Source organism: Kogia breviceps, chromosome 20 (genome assembly GCF_026419965.1).
Source record: "Kogia breviceps isolate mKogBre1 chromosome 20, mKogBre1 haplotype 1, whole genome shotgun sequence".
Lineage (NCBI taxonomy): Eukaryota > Metazoa > Chordata > Mammalia > Artiodactyla > Physeteridae > Kogia > Kogia breviceps.
The window spans coordinates 19,856,853-19,877,775 of NC_081329.1; the positions used below are offsets into that span (position 1 = coordinate 19,856,853).

Consider the following 20,923-nt stretch of genomic DNA (forward strand, 5'->3'; position numbering starts at 1 on the left):
CTTGTCAACCCTTGTTATTGTCTATCGTTTTTTTTTAATCATAGCCATCATAGTGGGTGTGAGGTGGTACCTCACTGAGATTTTGATTTGCATTTACCTTATAGCCAATGACGTTGAGTATCTTTTCATGTACTTATTGACTACTTGCATATGTTCTTTGGAGAAATATCTATTCAAATCCTATCCCCATTTTTAAATTGGGTTATTTATCTTACTGAGTTTTGAGAGTTCTTTATATATTCTGATAGAAGTCCCTTAACAGATAATACGATTTGCAAATATTTTCTCCTATTCTGGGTTGTCTTTTCGCTTTATTGATGGTATTGTTTGCAGCACAAGAGTGCTTTTCTATTTTTTGGAAGAATTTGGAAAGGATTAGTATTAGTTCTTTCAAGATTTGATATACTTCACTAGTGAAGCCATCTGGTCCTAGTCTTTGTGGGAAGGTTTTAAATGACAAATTCAGTCCCTTTTCTTGGATCTAGTCAGATTTCTTATTTCTTCTTGAGGTGGTTTTGATCATTTGTGCCTGTAGGAATTTGCCCATTTTGTCTAGGTTATCTAAGTCAGGGGTCCCTAAGCCCGGGGCCGCAGACTGCTACTGGTCGTGGCCTGTTCGGGTCTGGGCCAAACAGCAGGAGGTGAGCAGAGGGTGAGCAGAGCTTCATCTGCTGCTCCCTATCACCCGCATTAACTCCTGAACTACCCCCCACCCCACCCCGCCACCGGTCTGTAGAAGAATTGCCTTCCACGAAACCAGTCCCTGGTGCCCAAAAGGTTGGGGACCACTGATCTGAGTTATAGGCATACAGTTGTTCATGGTGTTCTCTTACAATCCTTTTTATTTCTATGTCTATGAGGTCAGTAATGATGTCCTTTTATTCAGGTTTTAGTAATTTGAGTCTTCTCTCCAATTTGAACTTTTCTTGATCAGTCCTGCCAAAGGTTTGTTGATTTCATTAACCTCTCTGAAGTGTCAACATTTGGTTTTGTTGATTTTTTTTTCTGTTTTTCTGTTCTCTTTTTCCGCTCTTTATTATTTCCTCCCTTCTGCTTGTTTTGGGTTTAGTGTGCTTATCTTTTTTCTGGCTTCTGAAGGTGAAGTTTAGGTTATTGATTTGAGATATTTCTTCTTTTTAAAATAGGCATTTACAGCTCTAAATTTCTCTAGCATACTGCGTTAGCTGTATCCCATAAATTTCCATATTTTGTGTTTTCAATTTCATTTATCTTAAAGCATTTTCTGATTTCCCTAGTGCTTTCTTCTTTGACCATTGGTTATTTAGTACTGTGTTGTTTAATCTTTATATTTTTGCACATGTCTCAAATTTCCTTTCTTTCCTGATGGATTGACCAATGTTCATAATAAAATGTGCCTCTTTGTCTCTAGTAACATTTTGTTTGCTTGTTTTAACATCCATTTTGTGTGATATTAGTAGCCACTCCAGCTCTATTGTGGTGGTTGTTCTTTGTTTTGGGTTGTTTTTTTGTTTGTTTTGTTTTTTTGCCTGGCTTATCTTTTCCCATCCTATTACTTTCCACCTATTTGTATTTTAAAATTAAAATCTGCCTCTTGTAGAAAGCATAATTTTTAATCCAATCAGACAGTCTCTCATTTGGTTGAGTTGCTTAATCCATTCATGTTAGTGTTATTAATGATGTAGCTAGATTTATGTCTGCTATACGGATTTTTGTTCTGTGTCTCATAACATTTTGCTTCTCTATTCCTCCTTTTACGGCCTGCTTTTACAGTAAGTGGGTATTTCCTAGTGTAACATTTTAATTCCTTTAATGGTTTCTTAAAATATATTTTTGAATTACTTTCTTAAGGATTGTTCTAAATCTTACAATAAACATGTTAACTTACCAGAATCTACCTCAGATTTATACTGGCTTAGTTCCAGTGAAATATAGAAACTTTCCTCCTGTATAACTTCATTTCCTCCACCCTTTTCTGTGCTATTATTGTTATACATATTACAAAACAATACATTGTTATAATTATCACTTTAACATGCCTTTTAAAGAAGCAGAGAGAAGAAAGGAGTATACACTATAACTTTTGTTAGAAAAGCCTTCTTATTTACCTTTTTGGCTCACTTTGTTTCTTCCTTTGGATTTCAGTTACCATCTGGTATCATTTCCTTACTTCAATGCAGCTTAGTCCTACCCACCTCCTTTGTGCTTTTATTATCATTATGTTATGGGACCAACAATACATATATATCGTTTTGTGCAATTGTTTTAAACCAGTCAAGAGAAGAAAGGAGAAGATGTATGCAATTATACAGTTTTTATCACTACTTACATAATTTCCTTTATGGGGGGGTGTTCTTTGATGTCCCTGCTCAGATTCTCCCCCTTATTTTTATCTTGAAGCCTAGTTTCCAAGGGGTTGTTCCAGTCCTGCATAAGTCACTTGTTGGTCAAAAGTTGTGCTTCAGCCCCTTCCTCAGTTAGCTTTTTTTTGTTTTTTTGGCGGTACGCGGGCCTCTCACTGTTGTGGCCTCTCCCGCTGCGGAGCACAGGCTCCGGACGCGCAGGCTCAGCGGCCATGGCTCACAGGCCCAGCCGCTCCGCCGCACGTGGGATCCTCCCGGACCGGGGCACGAACCCTGCATCGGCAGGCGGACCCCCAACCACTGCGCCACCAGGGAAGCCCTGCATTTATTTTTAAAGCAGCTGTTTTATCACCAGTGCGAATAACCAGTTAGTAAATACGATGAAGACACACAATGTTAAGAATTCTAGTTAGATACAGTCAAAGACTCAGAACCTGAGACCAGCTTTCCCGGTTAAAAAAAAAAAAGAGAACTATGCACATTAATAGAATAACATTAGCTGTATTTGATGACCGAGACTAAGCACTGTCCTAAGTGCTTTACATATAGAAGCTCATTTGATATTCACCGCAGCTGAGTGAGGCAGATGGTTTTCTCCATTTTCCGCACGAGGACGCTGAGGCGGCACAGGGTGACTGGATGGCGTGGTGGGGATTCAAACGGAGGCAGTCTCGAGCGGTGCCCTTAACCACCGTACAGTCCCACCTCCTACGAAAATAAAGGCGCCAAAGAAAAGTGATTCTCTATTGGTTGAGCCTACATCTGCCTCACCTACAAGTGCCCCGGGTCTCACTGGCAGTAGACATCCTGTACATCGAGAATACTGGTCTCAGAGAATGTCCACAGACATCCCTCCACACTCCAGCACCTGTGGAAATGCATTCTGTGCCCCTCTTGGACACTCACAATTTATCTCAGCATCTAAACGGTTCTGAATCCTGCAGCGAAAATTTAAGCTTTATTTAATGCAGCTTTCTCAAACTTCCTAGTTCTCAGAACCCTTTTACAGAGGAACATTTCTCAGTCACTCAGGAGACACGAATGTTTCATGGAGCCGTTTGGGCAATAATGAGTTACTTCTTGTGTATAAAGATGAAGATATTTCTTTCTTGAGCCTAAATATTCAAATAGGTTTCTGATACCAGGGGAATTTTCTCATGCTGTCAAACCCAGATTTTAAAGGGTCATGTGCTTTCTAAACCTCTTCCAGTAACTCTACATCCCTCCCTGCTGGGTGCAGCAGTGCAAGTTCTGCCCGGTGACGTTCTTCCTCCTTCCCAGGACTGCCGGGTAACTCACGGGCAAGGCAAACCCTGAGCTTTTTTTTTTTTTTTTTTTTTTTTGTGGTACGCGGGCCTCTCACTGTTGTGGCCTCTCCCGTTGCGGAGCACAGGCTCCGGACGCGCAGGCGCAGCGGCCATGGCTCACGGGCCCAGCCGCTCCGCGGCACGTGGGATCTTCCCAGACCGGGGCACGAACCCGTATCCCCTGCATCGGCAGGCGGATTCTCAACCACTGCGCCACCAGGGAAGCCCAACCCTGAGCTTTTGAATCCACCCCTTGGGGGACACTGTATTCAAAGCAAACCAGGAATCTACTTCAAAGAGCTCGCAATTAAACAGGAGACATAGCCTTGGGAGGGAAGGATATATATGTGTATGTGATGAATAATGCATTTCAAAGTGTCACCAGGGACATCTGCTTGTCTGTGACCTACTTAGCAAGTTTAAAGAACCCCAAGCTTCCTGGTAAAGGAAAACGAGGCCCCAAGTGGCAACTGATGCTCCTTGTGTTCTCTCCAACTCAGGAGGGTTAGTGGTGGCACTGATTCTGACGACTTTGCTTTACCTGGACACAGCTGTTAACAGCCAGCCCGTCCATGGGGGTCATACCTTTTCTTTCCCTACTTTTTTTTTTTTTAAGATGTTGGGGGTAGGAGTTCATTAATTAATTAATTTATTTTTGCTGTGTTGGGTCTTCGTTTCTGTGCGAGGGCTTTCTCTAGTTGCGGCGAGCGGGGGCCACTCTTCATCGCGGCGCGTGGGCCTCTCACTATCGCGGCCTCTCTTGTTGCGGAGCACAGGCTCCAGACGCGCAGGCTCAGTAGTTGTGGCTCACAGGCCTAGTTGCTCCACGGCATGTGGGATCTTCCCGGACCAGGGCTCGAACCCGTGTCCCCTGCATCGGCAGACGGATTCTCAACCACTGCGCCACCAGGGAAGCCCTCCCTACTTTTTAAAAAAGTTTTAATTGGAGTATAGTTGATTTACAGTGTTGTCTTAGTTTCAGGTACACAGCAAAGTGAATCAGTTATATACATACATATCCATTCTTCTTCAGATTCTTTTCCCATATAGGTTATTGCAGAATATTGAGTAGAGTTCCCTGTGCTATATATACAGTAGATCCTTATTTGTTATCTGTTTTATATATAGTAGTGTGTATATGTCAATCCCAGTCTCCTAATCTCTCATCCTCCCCCTGCCCCCGTTTCCCCTTTGGTAACCATAAGTTTGATTCTGAGATCTGTGAGTCTGTTTCTGTTTTGTAAATAAATTCATTTGTATCATTTTAATTAGATTCCACATACAAGTGATATCACATGGTATTTGTCTTTCTCTGTCTCACTTACTTCAATTAGTATGATCTCTAGGTCCATCCATGTTGCTGCAAGTGGCATTATTTCAATCTGTTTTATGGCTGAGTACTATTCCATCATCTGTAGGTACCACATCTTCTTTATCCATGACTCTGTTGATGGACACTTAAGTTGCTTCCATGTCTCGGCTATTGTGAATAGTGCTGCTACGAACATTGGGGTGCTTCGCTACTCTGGAAAATTCCGGTCAGCACGTGGTTTCAGCTTTTCCACTGGGAGAGGGAGACATGGATTCAGAGCACCCAGTTGGCTCCGCCTATCTTCTCAGGAGTCTCACAATGAGGCCCCTCCTAGTGGGGGGGGGGCCCCTTCTTCCCTGTGTCCCCAATGCCCCAGCGCCTCAGGGCAGGGCTTGTCTGCACCAGATCCTTCCCCAGAGGCTGTTACTTCTGCAAGAAGCAGCCACATGCTTTTCCTTTCCTTATCCTTATCTCAGCAGTCCTTTAGAAACAACAACAAACAAACAAACAAACGAAAAAGTGGGGGGAGAATAGAAGTCTCTGACCCAGTACCCAAGGGTCAGCCCCTTCAGCCAGCAAATACAGACCCCACCCCTCCCCCGGGGCAAAGAAAGGCCAGGAGAAGGGAACTTGCAAACCAGTCATAATTTTATAAGCTTTGATAGGAACACAGATCGCTGGAAAAAGGTTCTGATTTAAGAGAGACGGTCGATATTCAAGACCTGACTCTCCAGCCTGAAGGTGGAGGCAGAGTATGAGACAGATTCATTCGTTCCCTCCCTGGGAGCTCAGTCCACAACCAGAGCTGCCGCCATCCATCTCCTGTGGCTCAAAAGTGCCTTCAGAACTAAGAATGGAATGTAGTGAGTTCCTGATAAAACTGAAACAAAAACAGACAGAAATAACTCAACTCTGGAAATATAACTGCTTAACCATTTCTTTGTGTTTTTATTAAACTTTTTTTTAAAATTTCTGCCTGGTTATGACAATTAAATAGGAAACCACAATTACAATTCACAAACTGTGGCATGAAAAAGAACACACACCTCATCAGGAATGACACCAAACCCTTTCCATTTTATTCATTCAAAAGAGTCCAGTGCACAAGAGTCAAATATGAGCACTGTCGTTTTTTTCTTGGAAGAGGGAAAAACATTTATTCTGGCAGCGCTTTTACAATTCCAGGAAGTGGTTTTGATACCGCAAGATGCAGGAATAGAAACCATGACAAAGTTGGAGGGCTTTTGTTTGCGAGGCAGGGACGACTTAGTTGGAGAAGATTCCCCTTGTGCTTATGAGCTGCCTGTCAGCCTCCCCGGCTGAGTCTCCCAGGTGTTGAAAGAGAAAATGGAATTTCCTGCATAAATGAAGAAAATTCCTATAGAGCAGAATGTTTTCTGTATCTCCAACCCTCCCCTGACTGTGAAGCAAGTTCTCAAGCTTTTCTGGAGCTGCTTTTGGTCACATGACCCTCTATCACGATGACCTTTTTTGCTAAAATACATGTGACACCAAAATTTCTTCTTATACTGCTTCTCTAGGGTTCAGATGACAGCACAAAACATCACTTGTCCAAAAATAAGATATTAAGAATGTGGGCATCTGTGTTCATGACAAGAGCACATACTTTGCAGGGTATGTCACCCAAAGGAGCTTTTTTTTTTTTCCATTGAATATGTTCCCCTGGGGAGTTAGCCTGAAGTCATTTACAAGTCTTTTCCTGGTCAAAGACGGTTAATTTGACAGTTCAGGAACTGTTTGTGCCGACTGAAAAAACTTTTATGCCCAACAATTCAATGGTCCATAAAACAATTAAATGTTACCATTCAGTTTACACTTACACTTACACACACGTATGCACACACGCACAGGAGAACTGTGACAAAAGGATTAACAAGGTGAATCTCGTGACTGTCCCAAAAGAAAATGCAAATTTGAGGTGTCGTATTCAAGTATTAAAACGCAGAACTAGTCTGATCCCATTTGATTTTATGATTATAAGAAGTCATACTTGCTTAACTGAGGTTCTGGAGTTAACTTTATTAACTCCTGGGGCACAAAATAATCTACAAAAAGTGATTCGCGATTTTTCACAATGCAGCCACTTGCTTCTTTGTTACTTCTTTCAAAAATATGTGGAGACGTCGTATACTGTGGCATTCCAAGAGTCAATACTTTATAGAAGAAGTAAAAGAATACCAGCTGACTCACTTTTCTTGCCTTAAACGGGTGAGAAACAGTTTTACACATTTGCAGTCAACACGCAGAGGAGGCAGATGTAAACAGAGTCAGGCACACTCTTCAAAGAATGTGTTACTATTGCAGCAGATGCTGTTTGGCCCCAATGAGGAGGAGAAGAGAGAGCGGTTTGGTTGGTTGGCTTTTTAGGTTTTACCTCGTGGAGATTTTAAAACCAGGGTTTTACTAGTTCTTGGCAGTAGACCATCCAATCAGAGGCTCTGTATTTATCAAATAACTAATGTGGGCTTATGCTCTCCAGTTAGGCAACTCACTATCTTACGGTGTGACACCAGATGTGGAGGACTTTCAGAGTGCTTTCACAGACTCTGTTCTGGGGGCAGAAAAGAAAGGACTTATTGGGCTTCCCTGGTGGCGCAGTGGTTGCGAGTCCGCCTGCCAATGCAGGAGACACTGGTTCGTGCCCCAGTCCAGGAAGATCCCACATGCCGCGGAGCGGCTGGGCCCGTGAGCCATGGCCGCTGAGCCTGCGCGTCTGGAGCCTGTGCTCCGCAGTGGGAGAGGCCACAACAGTGAGAGGCCCGCGTATTGCAAAAAAAAAAAAAAAAAAAGAAAGGACTTATTAGCAGAGTCTTTACATGCTTCAGAACTGACTCCTGATTATCTGAAGCTATTGCAAGACTCTGCTTTTCCTTGGATTTGTGGATCCCTTAATCCCCAGGCCTCCATCAGACTATCACCAGTAACAACTCACAGTCCTCACAAAGCCTGGAGCCAGGAAGACTCTGCCCAACACTAGTGATACGTGGGGGCAAAGAAAAGGAAAAATCCTCCTACCTGGCCCAACAGTTTACAGGCAGGGACCTTTATTTAAAAGGACGGACACTGCCTGGACCTGAAATGCATGTTTAAAGTTCTTGCTGATTATCTTCAAGCTCTATGAACCAACCCTTAATCCATGGGCAGAGAGACAGGTATCTTTTTTTTAATCTGCAAAGAATTAAAGAATAAACAAAAGGTCCTAGGCTAAAATAAGAAATCAGCCCCATCTTGGCACAGTTCTCATCAGAATATTGCACCCAGTGTTAACTAACTCTAGAAGCTTCAAACTGTATAAATTTAAATGTATTTGCATATTATAAAAATAAAGATAAACATATACATATTTTACACTAGTTATGGAACAGTAATGAATGGTCAGTCTATCCCTCTTTCACATTTAACAGAAATGAAATCTGAGTGCTCTAAATACTGCCACCTGTACTGGAATTATGGCTTATATGTGCATGGAAAACAAAATCCCTGAGAAGCCATTCGACTTTTTTTTTTTTTTTTTTTTTTTCTTCAAGTAGCGCTCTCCTTGGAGGATCACAGTTCTGAGGTTCAGGTTGTAAAACATTTGCTCCACATTCTCTCCCATCCTTCCCCCCTCCCCCACCCCACCTCTCCCCACCTTGTCTACAGGCTAGGTGTGCTTCCTCCCTGAAAGCACCCCGAACACACATGCACTCAAATTCACAGAACACGCCAGGGAGTGTGGAGGGTTTGCCGGGTACAAAAGATGGTCCAGGTGCGTTCTGATACTCTTTTCTCCATGGAAATTCCACAGCCATAAAAGTCACTGGTTTCTGTGCTTTTCACCAACGTTCTTCCTATGTGGGTAGATGAGAAGAAAGCACAGAAATGATCAAAGGAAATAGGAAATGATATTCTCAATGATAAGAAGAGCAAGTTATACTGTCTTTTTTTTTTTTTTTTTGCACCACTGATTTTCATGTCTACTTCTAGAGCTCTGTATAAAATTGTAAATGCAGGCAACCAATGTTCCTACAAAGGAAAGAGGCTTTTTACTAGAAGCCTAGTCAAACATTTCTGTTTATGACATTAAGATCAGACATAAAGAGGAAACTAGACGAATTAGCTATAACTACCTATTCATTGTAATTTCACAGCTTAACTAGATTTCCGATTAGAGAGAATCCTGAACTCTAAACACAGCACTGCTTCCTTTCAGGAAACACACATAGACATACTAAATAACCCTCTACAAGTAAGAATATATATCAGTACTAAGAAGTGAGAATGAGTGTCTATCTGGACTAAAAAGCATGATTTTACTTAAAGACTGCCAAACTAAAAGCTGGAGTTGGATGAAAATCAAATGAAGAAACTGCTGTATCATCAACCAATTAAACCAAGTGGCATTCAATTCAGACAAAATGGTTAGACGAAAACATGTCAAATGCTCCATCCCTTATTTTAGCTTTCCTATAATGACACATGACGTGATTTTTGAAAGTGTTTTGACAACATTTAATAAAACATACAAAGACATAAAGGGGTTATTACCTGCTTCTCCCACCCTTCACCCCGCATCTGTCTTAATGCTGCCTGAGTTTTTGGAAACTGATAATTCAGTACCTACCTAAGACATCTCTCTAGCCCACATAAGAACTGGCTGAGCATAATATTAATAGCATCACCAGAAATAGGCGCCTTCCATTTACTGAGTACTTACTATACACTAGGAGTCACATCGTTCACCATGTTGCATTGTTTGATTAATCCTAAACTCATAACACTCTTATCAGGTAAGCTCTGCATTCACCAAGAAAGAAGCTAAGGTTCCAAGAGGTTAAATAACTTCCCCATGGGCACACACCAGTGAGCAGCAGGGCCAGGCCTTTAAAGAGGGTTATTTGAGTCCGAAGTATGCTTGACAGCTAAAAGCAAGGCTGGAATATTTGGGGCCTTTGGGGTAGTTTCGCATTTCTACGGCACTGAGGCATATGGACTTTTGGAAGTCCTATTAATAGAATACACTTTCCAGTAGAGAAGGTTTTGAAAACTGCCTCAGAATCAAGTAATCATAAATCTAAGTGTAAAGAGGATGGCCGTGTGAACACTCATCCCAACTAAGCAGTTAACTCTGGTGAATCGAGTTCCAGCTTCATGGTGGGGAGGTGCTGTGTTACGCTTTCCTCACGGAATCTAACAAACCTTGAGAAATGCAGGCAGTTGTGTCTGGCTGTCTGTTCCCCTGAGCCACTAGTAAGACTGAGAAACACAAGGATACGTAATCAAGGGCACCTAGAGGGAATATTCCAGTGTTCAAGGGAGAAAAAAGGAAAACTGGTTTGAGCATTTTTCCGCATGGGTATCATTTTTCTTGTGTGGGCGCTTAGGGAAAGAGAAGAGCCATCGAATCACCAACCCTCCCCACCTCTCCCTGCTCTTCCATCTCAATAAACTCGCCCTCATCTGTCAAGATCCACCTCAGATGCTACTTCCTGGAGCTTTTCCTGATTGTCTGGCAGAGTTCTTTCTTCTCTGTGTCCACAGGACTTTGTTGATACACCTGTTGCTGCAGGTATCCCATTTTAATTGGAATTAGACATTCGCAAGTTTCTCTGGTTGTGTCTTTGGTTCCCATTCTCCCGAAGGAGGCTGTCAGTTTCTTGCGGATCTCTATTATTTCTGTACCCTCAACAGTTGGCACAATGCCTCGTAGAGGGCAAATACTCAACAAAGATCTGCTGAATGAATAAGGAATAAGATGTGATGAAAAAGTCACAGGCAAAAACAGCCAAGCTACTCTGAGATCATTTCTGTAAGAGGGGTGGATGAGAAGTATTAAGGAGATGTGAAGGAAAGAGGGTCTGAGTACAGTGAGAAGGGCTGGGGGTGGCTTCTCAGAGGAGGTGGCACATGTCCTGAGTCTTAGGGACGATGGGCCTTCATCAGGTAGGAGAGAAGGGGTGGCAGCTAGCTGTGGACCGAGAGCCGGCCGGAGGTCAGCTCACAATCAGGGAGTGTCACAAGTCAGAAGGGTGGCTGGGGTCTGCCTGGGAAGCCTTGGGTGTCATGCCCGGGATTTTGAACTTGCACCCTAATCACCAGGAAGCCATTCGAGGCTTTTCAATAGAAAACTGATGGGGTCTGATGTTGAAAAATCAGTTGGTTTCAAGGACAAAAAGACGAGCGAGGAGGAGGCCAGTTGAGACTCAATCACAGGGATCTTGGCAGAGACAGGAGGACCTACAGGAAAGCACGGGCCGAAGAGAAAGTTCCACGGCCAGACTCACTCATTCAAGACACACGATGAGGTGGGGTCGCAGGTCGCAGTGGGAGGCTGACTGCGCGTGGTTGGAGGGAACGGGAAGGGCTGAGCGCTCAGACCCGCAGCCGGGCAGCTGGCGCAAAGCGGTGCCGTCCCCGGAGACGGAGGAGGCACAGCAGTGAAGAGCTCGGGGGCAGGCGGGACGAGATGTGCGCTGTGGAGCCGCGGCATTGCACGGGAGCTGCCGGGCGGGACGATGGAACCAGGCCCGCAGCTGAAGGGAGCGGTCCGCTGGGGGGCTCGCCCCAGAAACCCCTCAGGTTACGGAGCCTGCTCTTCCTGGGACGCGGCAAAGGCATTCAGCGTATTTAGAAGCTCAGGCGGACAGTGAAGCCACACCCTGTTGTATTGACGTTAAGCGGGTCTTTTCTGTCCTCTGATGCTTTGACCTCTGCGGCCTCGCCCTCCGTGGAGAGACTGCCCCCCCCCCCCCCGCCAGGGTCGGCCAGTTAGTGTCCACCCGTGGTCAGCAACTCAGACGCGAGCGTGCTTCTCATGCAAACCCGCGAACCCGAGTCCACACCCCTAACCACCCCGTTTATCAGGCTCTCACACTCCAGGCCACTCCCCACCTGCCCTGATCACACCAGGGCCAGGCTCCAGACAACTCGGACTGTCGTTGTGCCCCAGAGGCCGCGGAAACTACCCAAACCGGCCCATCTTACATGTGCTCCCCTGCCTTGCCAGTACCTTCCCGCAGAGACCCCAGCACAGGCCCCTCCCCGCCGCCTCCGGGCCCCCAGGTGCTTCCCCACGCAGCCGTGCCCCTCCCCGAAGGAACTGTAATGAACTGTCTTTTCCCTGGCAGTCGTTTCCTGAGCTGTCAGCCTCATCGTATCTCCAGTCTTCCGTTCCCACACTCTACGGGGTTTGTCCAGGCACATGGGCACTGGCATCTACAATATGAAAGGAATGATCCCGCTCGTCTCCTCTTTATCCCAGGAAGACAGGTTTAGGACACTGACGTCTACCAGGTAGCTGCAGGTGGCCTCGTAAACAGATCTGCATGTACTTCACCTTGACCCCTTCGTGGTGGTGGAGGGGAAGGTGAGCCAGCATGCTCTCCTGCCTACTCAGCACACACGTTTACCTGCCTTGCGCCGGTACCTCAGTTAATAAGCAAAACAGTCCTAGGTAAGTCAGTGAGTGGATTTTACTCTAGCATCTATATTTGGATTGTGACATTTTGTTTTCTATTATTACCTTTATATGTTATGCATGGTATACATACTAATATTTCTGGTAGAAATAACAGCAACTGGATTTATTGAGCGCTACTTAATCTGTGTAAGGAATAATGCTAAATGCTTCCCCTGCAAGGGTCTCTGAATGCACAGGACGAGATCAGGAGATAGTGCTGCTGTGATCTGCACCTGTCACAGCACTAACACATCGCCGGATTCAAACTCAAGGGCATAACTCCAGCGCCTGTCGAACTGCCTTGAGAAAATAAATACCAACACTGCTTTTAAAAAGCTGTTTGCTGGGACTTCCCTGGTGGCGCAGTGGTTAAGAATCCGCCTGCCAATGCAGGGGACACGGGTTCGATCCCTGGTCGGGGAAGATCCCACATGCCACGGAGCAACTAAGCCCTTGTACCACAACTACTGAGCCTGTGTTCTAGAGCCCACGAGCCACAACTACTGAGTCCATTTGCTGCAACTACTGAAGCCCATGTGCCTAGAGCCTGTGCTCTGCAACAAGAGAAGCCACTGCAACGAGAAGCCCACGCACTACAACAAAGAGTAGCCCCCGCTCACCACAACTAGAGAAAAGCCTGCACACAGCAACAAAGACCCAGTGCAGCCAATAAATAGTCAATTAGCTACAAAGTGGGAAACTCAGGATTAAAAACAAATGGTTTGCTGTGTTAATCAGCTTGAGCTTTTCCTGATGTTATATTCTTGTATTACATTAGAATGAGTTTTTGTTTTTTTTTTTTTGGTACGCAGGCCTCTCACTGTTGTGGCCTCTCCCATTGCGGAGCACAGGCGCCGGCGCCAGATGCGCAGGCTCAGCGGCCGTGGCTCACGGGCCCAGCCGCTCCGCGGCATGTGGGATCTTCCCGGACCGGGGCACGAACCCGTGTCCCCTGCATCGGCAGGCGGACTCTCAACCACTGCGCCACCAGGGAAGCCCAGAATGAGTTTTTAAAAATGACTTCTTTTTTCCAAAAAGGATCTAAGGTGACTGATATATGCATTATAGTAAATTAGGCAAAAGAATTGAGCAGTTTTCTTATTTTTAATTCTCCAGTATGTCTTGATTCTGGATAAGTAAAAGATTTGTAATCTTAAAATGTCCTGCTGTATGGAATCTCTTCGTCCCAAGCCCAGCCTCCCCCTTTTTTCCCTAAACTCTCCAAGTCCTTAGCAGGCTCTTATCTATTTAAGAAACCCTCTCTGCTTCCCAGAGACTTACCCTTAAAAATTGGTGCTCCTAAAGTCACAGATTGGGTACAGTAAAAATGATGGCATAAGGGAAAGAAGCACTATCTTTTCCACTTAATTGTCCAAGAAAGTATGGAGATACCTAAGCAGAGAGGGAACAAATTCCAGTATCAATGTGGCTGATGGGAGACTAAATAATCAAAGAAACACTATTCCTCCCAGTCATGAAAGCAACAAGGCAAGGAGCTGTCTTACTCCTTACAAAGAACAGAACAAATAAATGCAAATCAGTGTGATACACCCCACAGGCACCCTCCACATTTAAGCCTCCTTTCCTTCTGAAATCCCATCCCATCCCCACCCTTTATGTTTTACACTTCTGAGATCAGTGAAAAATTCTCCATTGTGATTAAGCCAAATTTATCCATTCCTTAAAAAAAAAAAAAAAGGTTTTTTAATCAAGTCCGTATGAATCTGAGTGCAGTTAAACATACTTTGCCTATTTATTTGGTGAGGTAAAGGCCACAGAATCTTCATCCTACTTTTTTACAAAAGGCTTAATTGGTCTTAAATATCCTTATGTCATAACAATGTAACTGCCAAAATTCCTATGCAAAGTAATCACTATGGGTTTGAGAATACTTGCAAACAGTAAGCAGCTGGAATCTTACTTGAATTGGAACGCTATAGTATATATGCAGTAATCCAAGTTTGAAATGCAGTGTGAGCCTGTCCTTTATTATCGGTAATACTTTCTGGAAAGGAGAAAGCTTTGCCCAGCAATTTTCAAACCAGCCCATTTTTTTTCTAATTCTGTAACACATGACCTGCCAAAATCAGAATTTTCTTCCTTCGGTTCCACCACTCCACAGACAGATAAGGTAGCACCACAAAAGAAATGGCAACTTCTAGAAAATAAAAATGATACTTTTCTATTTCCTGCATGTTCAAGGACCAGTCCATTAAGAAGCCACATGGAAATGTAAGTTGCATTCCAGTATGTCTTAAAAAAATTTTTTTATATTGGACTATAGGTGATTTACAGTGTTGGGTTAGTTTCAGGAGTACAGCAAAGTGAAACTGTTATACATACGCATATATCCACTCTGTTTTAGATTCTTTCCCCATATAGGCCAATAGAGAGTATTGAATAGAGTTCCCTGTGCTATACAGTAGGTCCTTGTTGGTTATCTATTTTAGATATAGTAGTGTGTATATGTCTATCCCAATCTCCCAATTTATCCCTCCTACCCACCTTTCCCCTTTGGTAACCATAAGTTTGGTTTCTATGTCTGTGAGTCTATTTGTTTTTTAAATAAGTTCATTTGTATCATTTTTTTAAAGATTCCACATATAAGTGATATCATGTATTTGTCTTTGTCTGACTTCACTTAATATGATAAACTCCAGGTCCCTCCATGTTGCTGCAAATGGCATTATTTCATTCTTTTTAATGGCTCAGTAATATTCCATTGTATATATGTACCACATCTTCTTTATTCATTCATCTGTTGATGGACATTTAGTTTGCTTCCATGGCTTGGCTATAGTATACAGCACTGCAACATTGTGGTGCACGTATCCTTTTGAACCATGGGTTTCTCCAGATATATGCCCAGGAGTGGGATTGCTGAGTCATATGGGAGCTCTAGTTTTAGTTTTTTAAGGAACCTTCATACTGTTGTCCGTAGTGGCTGTACCAATTTACATTCCTACCAACAGTGCAGGAGGGTTCCCTTTTCTCCACACCTTCTCCAGCATTTATTGTTCATAGACTTTTTGATGATGGCTATATTCTGACTGGTGTGAGGTGATAATCTCATTATAGTTTTGATGTGCACTTCTTTAATAATTAGTGATGTTGAGTACAGGTCTTTTGCCTCCTTAGGTAGGTTTATTCCTAGGTATTTTATTCTTTTTGATGGGATGATAAATGGGATTTTCCCCTTCTCTTTCTGATCTTTTGTTGTTAGTGTATAGGAATGCAAGAGATTTCTGTGTATTAATTTTGTATCATGCAGCTTTACCAAATTCCTTGATGAGCTCCAGTAGTTTTCTGGTAGCATCTTTAGGATTTTCTATGTAGTATCATGGTATATGATCCTTTTAATGCATTGTTGGATTCAGTTTGCTAGTGTTTTGTTGAGGATTTTTGCATCTATGTTCATCAGTGATATTGGCCTGTAATTTTCTCTTTTTTTGTGTGTGGTATCTTTATCTGGCTTTGGTATCAGGGTGATAATGGCCTCATAGAATGAGTTTGGGAGTGTTCCTTCCTCTGCAAGTTTTTGGAAGAGTTTTGGAAGCATAAGTGTTAACTCTTCTCTAAATGTTTGATAGAATTCATCTGTGAGGCCATCAGGTCCTGGACTGTTTGTTGGGAGTTTTTCAATCACAGTTTCAATTTCAATACTTGTGATTGGTCTGTTCATATTTTCTATTTCTTCTGGTTCAGTCTTGGGAGATTGTAACTTTCTAAAAATTTGTCCATTTCTTCCAGGTTGTCCATTTTATTGGCATAGAGTTGCTTGTAGTAGTCTCTTATGATCCTTTGTATTTCTGTGGTGTCAGTTGTAACGTCTCCTTTTTCATTTCTAATTTTATTGATTTGAGTTCCTCTCCCCTTTTTTCTTATCAATTTTGTTTAGGTTTATCAATTTTATCTTTTCAAAGAACCAGCTTTTAGTTTCACTGTTTTTTTGTTTTTTACACTTTTAAATTTATTTATTTATGGCTGTGTTGGGTCTTTGTTTCTGTGCGAGGGATTTCTCTACTTGTGGCGAGCGGGGGCCGCTCTTCATCACTGTGCACGGGCCTCTCACTATCGCGGCCTCTCTTGTTGTGGAGCACAAGCTCCAGACGCACAGGCTCAGTAATTGTGGCTCACGGGCCCAGTTGCTCCACGGCATGTGGCATCTTCCCAGACCAGGGCTCGAACCTGTGTCCCCTGCATTGGCAGGCGGATTCTCAACCACTGCGCCACCAGGGAAGCCCCTCAATTGTTTTCTTCATCTCCACTTCATTTATTTCTGCTCTGAACAAACAAAACTTTGGGTTTTGTTTGTTCTTTCTCTGGCTGCCTTAGGTATAAGGTTAGGTCGTTTGAGATTTTTCTTGTTTTCTGAGATTGTAAGATTGTAAGATTCTGAGATTGAGTAAGATTGTATTGCAGTAAACTTCCCTCTTAGAACTGCTTTTGCTGTGTCCCATAGGTTTTGCATTGTCATTCTTTTGTTGTCATTTGTCTCTAGGTATTTTTTTGATTTTGTCTTTGATTTCTTCAATGATCCATTGATTGTTTGGTATCATATTGTTTAGCCTCCACATATTTGTGTTTTTTACAGGTTTTTCCTTGTAGTTGATTTCTAACCTCGTTGTGTGTGGAAAAGATTCTTGATATGATTTCAGTTTTCTTAATTTACAGAGGCTTGATTTGTGGCCCAGCATATGATCAATCCTCAAGAACGTTCCATGTGCACTGGAAAAGAATGTGTGTTCTGCTACATTTGGATGGATATAAATATCAACAAGTCTGTCTGGTCTAACGTGTCATTTAAGGCCTGTGTTTCCTTACTGATTTTCTGTCTGGATGATCTGTCCATTGATGAAAGTGGTGTGTTAAAATCTGCCACTATTATCGTGTTACTGTTGATTTCTCCTTTTATGGCTGTTAGTATTTGCCTTATATGTTGAGGTGCTCCTATGTTGCGTGCGTTTATATTTACAACTGTTATATCTTCTTCTTGGATTGATCCCTTCATCATTATGTGCTGTCCTTCTTTGTCTCTTGGAACAGTTTTTATTTTAAAGTCTATTTTGTCTGATATGAGCATTGCTACTCCAGCTTTCTTTTGATTACCATTTGCCTTTTTCATTCTCCTCACTTTCAGTCTGTATGTGTCCCTAGATCTGAAGTGGGTTGCTTGTATACAGCATATATACAGGTCTTGCTTTTGTGTCCATTCAGTCAGTCCATGTCTTTTGGTTGGAGCATTTAGTCTGTTTACGTTTAAGGCAATTATTGATATGTAGGTTCTTAACTGCCATTTTATTAATTGTTTTGGGTTTGTTTTTGTAGGTCTTTTTTCTTCCTTTCCTCTTTTGTTCTCTTCTCTTGTGATTTGATGACTAACTTTACTGTTGTGTTTGGATTCCTTATTCTTTTTTGTGTGCATCTATTGTAGATTTTTGGTTTGTGGTTACTATGAGGTTTTAATACAGCAATCTATATAAAAATAGGATTGTTTTAAGTTGCTGGTCTTTTAATTTCAAATGCATTTCCATTATCCTGCATTTGCGTTCTCTTCTTTTCACGACTGCTGGTTTTCATATCATTTTGTGTGTGGATGATTTGCTACCTTTACTGTAATGTTTGCCTTTACCAGTGAGCTTTTCCATTTGTGATTTTCTTGTTTCCAGTTGTGGCCTTTGCTTTTCCACTTGGAGAAGTTCCTTTAGCATTTGTTGCAAAGCTGGTCTGGTGGTGCTGAAGTCTCTTAGCTTTTGCTTCTCTGTAAAGCTTCTGATTTCTACGTCAAATCTCAATGAGAGCCTTGCTGGATAGAGTATTCCCGGTTGTAGGTTCTTCCCTTTCATCACTTTAAATATATCATGCCACTCCCTTCTGGCCTGCAGTTTCTGCTGAGAAATCAGCCGATTACCTATGGGAATTCCCTTATATGTTTTGTTGCTTTTCCCTTGTTGCTTTTAATGTTTTCTCTTTGTCTTTAATTTTTGTCAATTTGATTACTATGTGTCTTTGTGTGTTCCTCCTTGGGTTTATGCTGCCTGGGACACTCTGTGCTTCCTGGACTTGGGTGACTGTTTCCTTTCCCATGTTAGGGAAGTTTTCAGCTACTATCTCTTTAGATATGTTTTCAGGTCCTTTCTCTCTCTCTTCTCCTTCTGGGACCCCTATAATGTGAGTGTTGGTGTGTTTAATGTTGTCCCAGAGGTCTCTTAGACTGTCCTTATTTCTTTTCTCTCTTTATTCTTTATTCTTGTCCACAGCAGTGATTTCCACCATTCTGTCTTCCAGCTCACTTATCTGTTCTTCTGCCTCATTTAAACTTTTGATTCCAGCTAGTGTATTGTTCATCTACGTTTGTTTATTATTTAGATCTTCTAGCTCTTTGTCAAACATGTCTTGTATCTTCTCGATCTGTGCTTCCGTTCTTTTTCCAAGATCTTGGATCATCCTTACTGTCATTACTCTGAATTCTTTTTCAGTTAGATTGCCTATCTCCAATTCACTTAGTTGTTCTTTTGAGGTTTTATCTTGTTTCTTCATCTGGGACGTATTCCTCTGCTGGCTCATTTTGTCTAACTTTCTGTGATTGTGGTTTCCATTCCATTGGCTGCAGAGTTGTAGTTCTTCCTGGCTTCTGCTGTCTGGCCCCTGGTGGATGAGGATTGATTTAAGGGGCTTGTGTAGGCTTCCTGGTGGGAGGGACTAGTTTCTGCCCACTCGTGGGTGGAGCTGGGTCTTGTCCCTCTGGTGGGCAGGGCCCTGTCAAGGGCTGTGTTTAGCCGGCAGCTGTGGGCTCAGGAAGACTTGAGGCAGCCTGTCTGCTGATGGATGGGGCTGTGTTCCCACCCTGATGCTTGTCTGACCTGAGGCCTCCCAGCACTGCAGCCTACAGGCTGGTGGCTGGGGCCAGGTCTTGGTGAGAAAAGGGCAGCAGTGACCTCACAAGAGTACTCCCCAGAACTACCGCCACCAGTGTCTTTGTCCCCACGGTGAGCCAAAGTCGTCCCCCCTCCCCCCACCAGTAGGAGACCCTCCAATACCAGCAGATAGGTTTGGCCCAGGCTCTTGTGAGGTCACTGCTTTTTCCGCTGGGTCCTAGAGCACACGAGACCTGTGTGCACTCTCCAGCACTGGAGTCTCTGTGTCCCCCAGTCCTGTGGAATTCCTGTGATCAAATCCCGCTGGCCTTCAAAGCCAGATGCTCTGGGGGCGGCTCCTCTTGAAACCAGACCCCCAGGCTGGGGAGCCTGACGTGGGCTTCAGAACTTTCACTCCTGTGGGAGAACCTCTGTGATACAGTTATTTTCCAGTTTGTGGTTTGCCCACCTGGCAGGTATGGGATTTGATTTTATCGTGATTGCACTGAGCCTACTGTGCTGTTGTGGTTTCTTCTTTGTCTTTGGATGTAGGACATTTGTTTCGGTAGGTTCCATCATTTTTTATTGATGGTTGTTCAGTAGTTGGTTGTGATTTTGTTGTTTTCGTGAGAGGCGGTGAGCTCACGTCCTTCTACTCTGCCGTCTTGTCCCCACACGCTGTAAGTATCTCCAGTATTTCTTCAGGTAAAACATTTTCATAGCTAACCTGCTGAAATCCTGTCTTTTAAATGAAAATCAGTAGACAAACTGAGTCAAGTGGCAGTTTTTCAGAATATATATTTTAATTGGTAAAGGAGGAAAATCTCTTTGGAAATGAGAAAGAAATACTCCATAAGTTATCTAAAAATGAAAGGCAAACAGCAAGCTGCAATTTGCCCAAAGAAGTTCACACTTCCCTTCTGAACTGGAATTTTGAAGTGTCTCAACCTGTAGGATGGAGACAGGAATTCACAAATACTTTTTTTTTAATTAAAAAAAATCCTTCTATTGCACTTTTGCCTTGCTTTTCCCCCTGAAAGTATATTTTTGCCGTTTATGATTCCTAAAGCCCAAGGCTCAGTATCCCTGTCTATATTAAAGGTCAGTTAGGCTGCCGCTCAGAGGTTCTGAAGGATAAATACATGACAGATGGATGTGTTCATTAACTGCATGGTGGGAATCCTTTCACAGCACCCACGGATATCAAATTACCACAGTGCACACTTGAAATATCTTACTTATCTGTCAGTTACATCCCAATAAAGCTAGAAAGAAGATCAGTGGGTGCCAAGGGTTAAGGGGGGGGGATCAAGGGGGGGGAGTGCAGAGGATTTTGGGGGCAATGAAAATATTGTGTAAGATACTGTAATGGTGGATACATGTCATTCTGTATTTGTCCAAACCCATGAAATGTACAACATCAAGTGTGAACCCTAATGTAAAGCGTGGGCTTCGGGTGATAACGAGGTGTCAGTGTAGGTTCATCACCTGTGACAGATGTTCCAGTCCGGGTGGGGAGGCTGTGTGTGGCCAGGGCAGCGGGTAGATGGGGTCTTTCTGTACCTTCTGCTCGATTTTACTGTGAACCTAAAACTGCTCTTAACAACAAAGTCTATGTTTTTTAAAAATTGCTACCTATACTTTAG

At 43.1% G+C, this 20,923-nt stretch overlaps 1 protein-coding gene and 1 long non-coding RNA gene across 9 annotated transcripts in view; one reads left to right on the plus strand and one right to left on the minus strand.

Annotated features, from left to right (window-relative positions):
• LOC136793296 (uncharacterized) overlaps window positions 1-20,923 on the plus strand; it is a 103,294-nt gene that overhangs the window by 62,243 nt on the left and 20,128 nt on the right. The window lies entirely within an intron of this gene.
• The window catches only part of MFHAS1 (multifunctional ROCO family signaling regulator 1), a 112,859-nt gene continuing 97,822 nt past the window's right edge, over window positions 5,887-20,923 (minus strand). For 5 of the 8 annotated variants that reach the window (XR_010838409.1, XR_009332931.2, XR_010838410.1 and 2 more), the window contains 2 exons: window positions 13,702-13,812; window positions 5,887-8,812 (listed from right to left, as the gene is read on the minus strand). Coding sequence is in view for 4 of the 8 variants with exons in the window: in XM_067022311.1 (XP_066878412.1) it covers window positions 13,726-13,812 (87 nt within the window). In the remaining 4 variants the exon portion in view is untranslated. The remainder of the gene's footprint in view (window positions 8,813-13,701; window positions 13,813-20,923) is intronic. The other 3 variants (XM_059049381.2, XM_067022312.1, XM_059049382.2) reach the window with 1 other exon arrangement.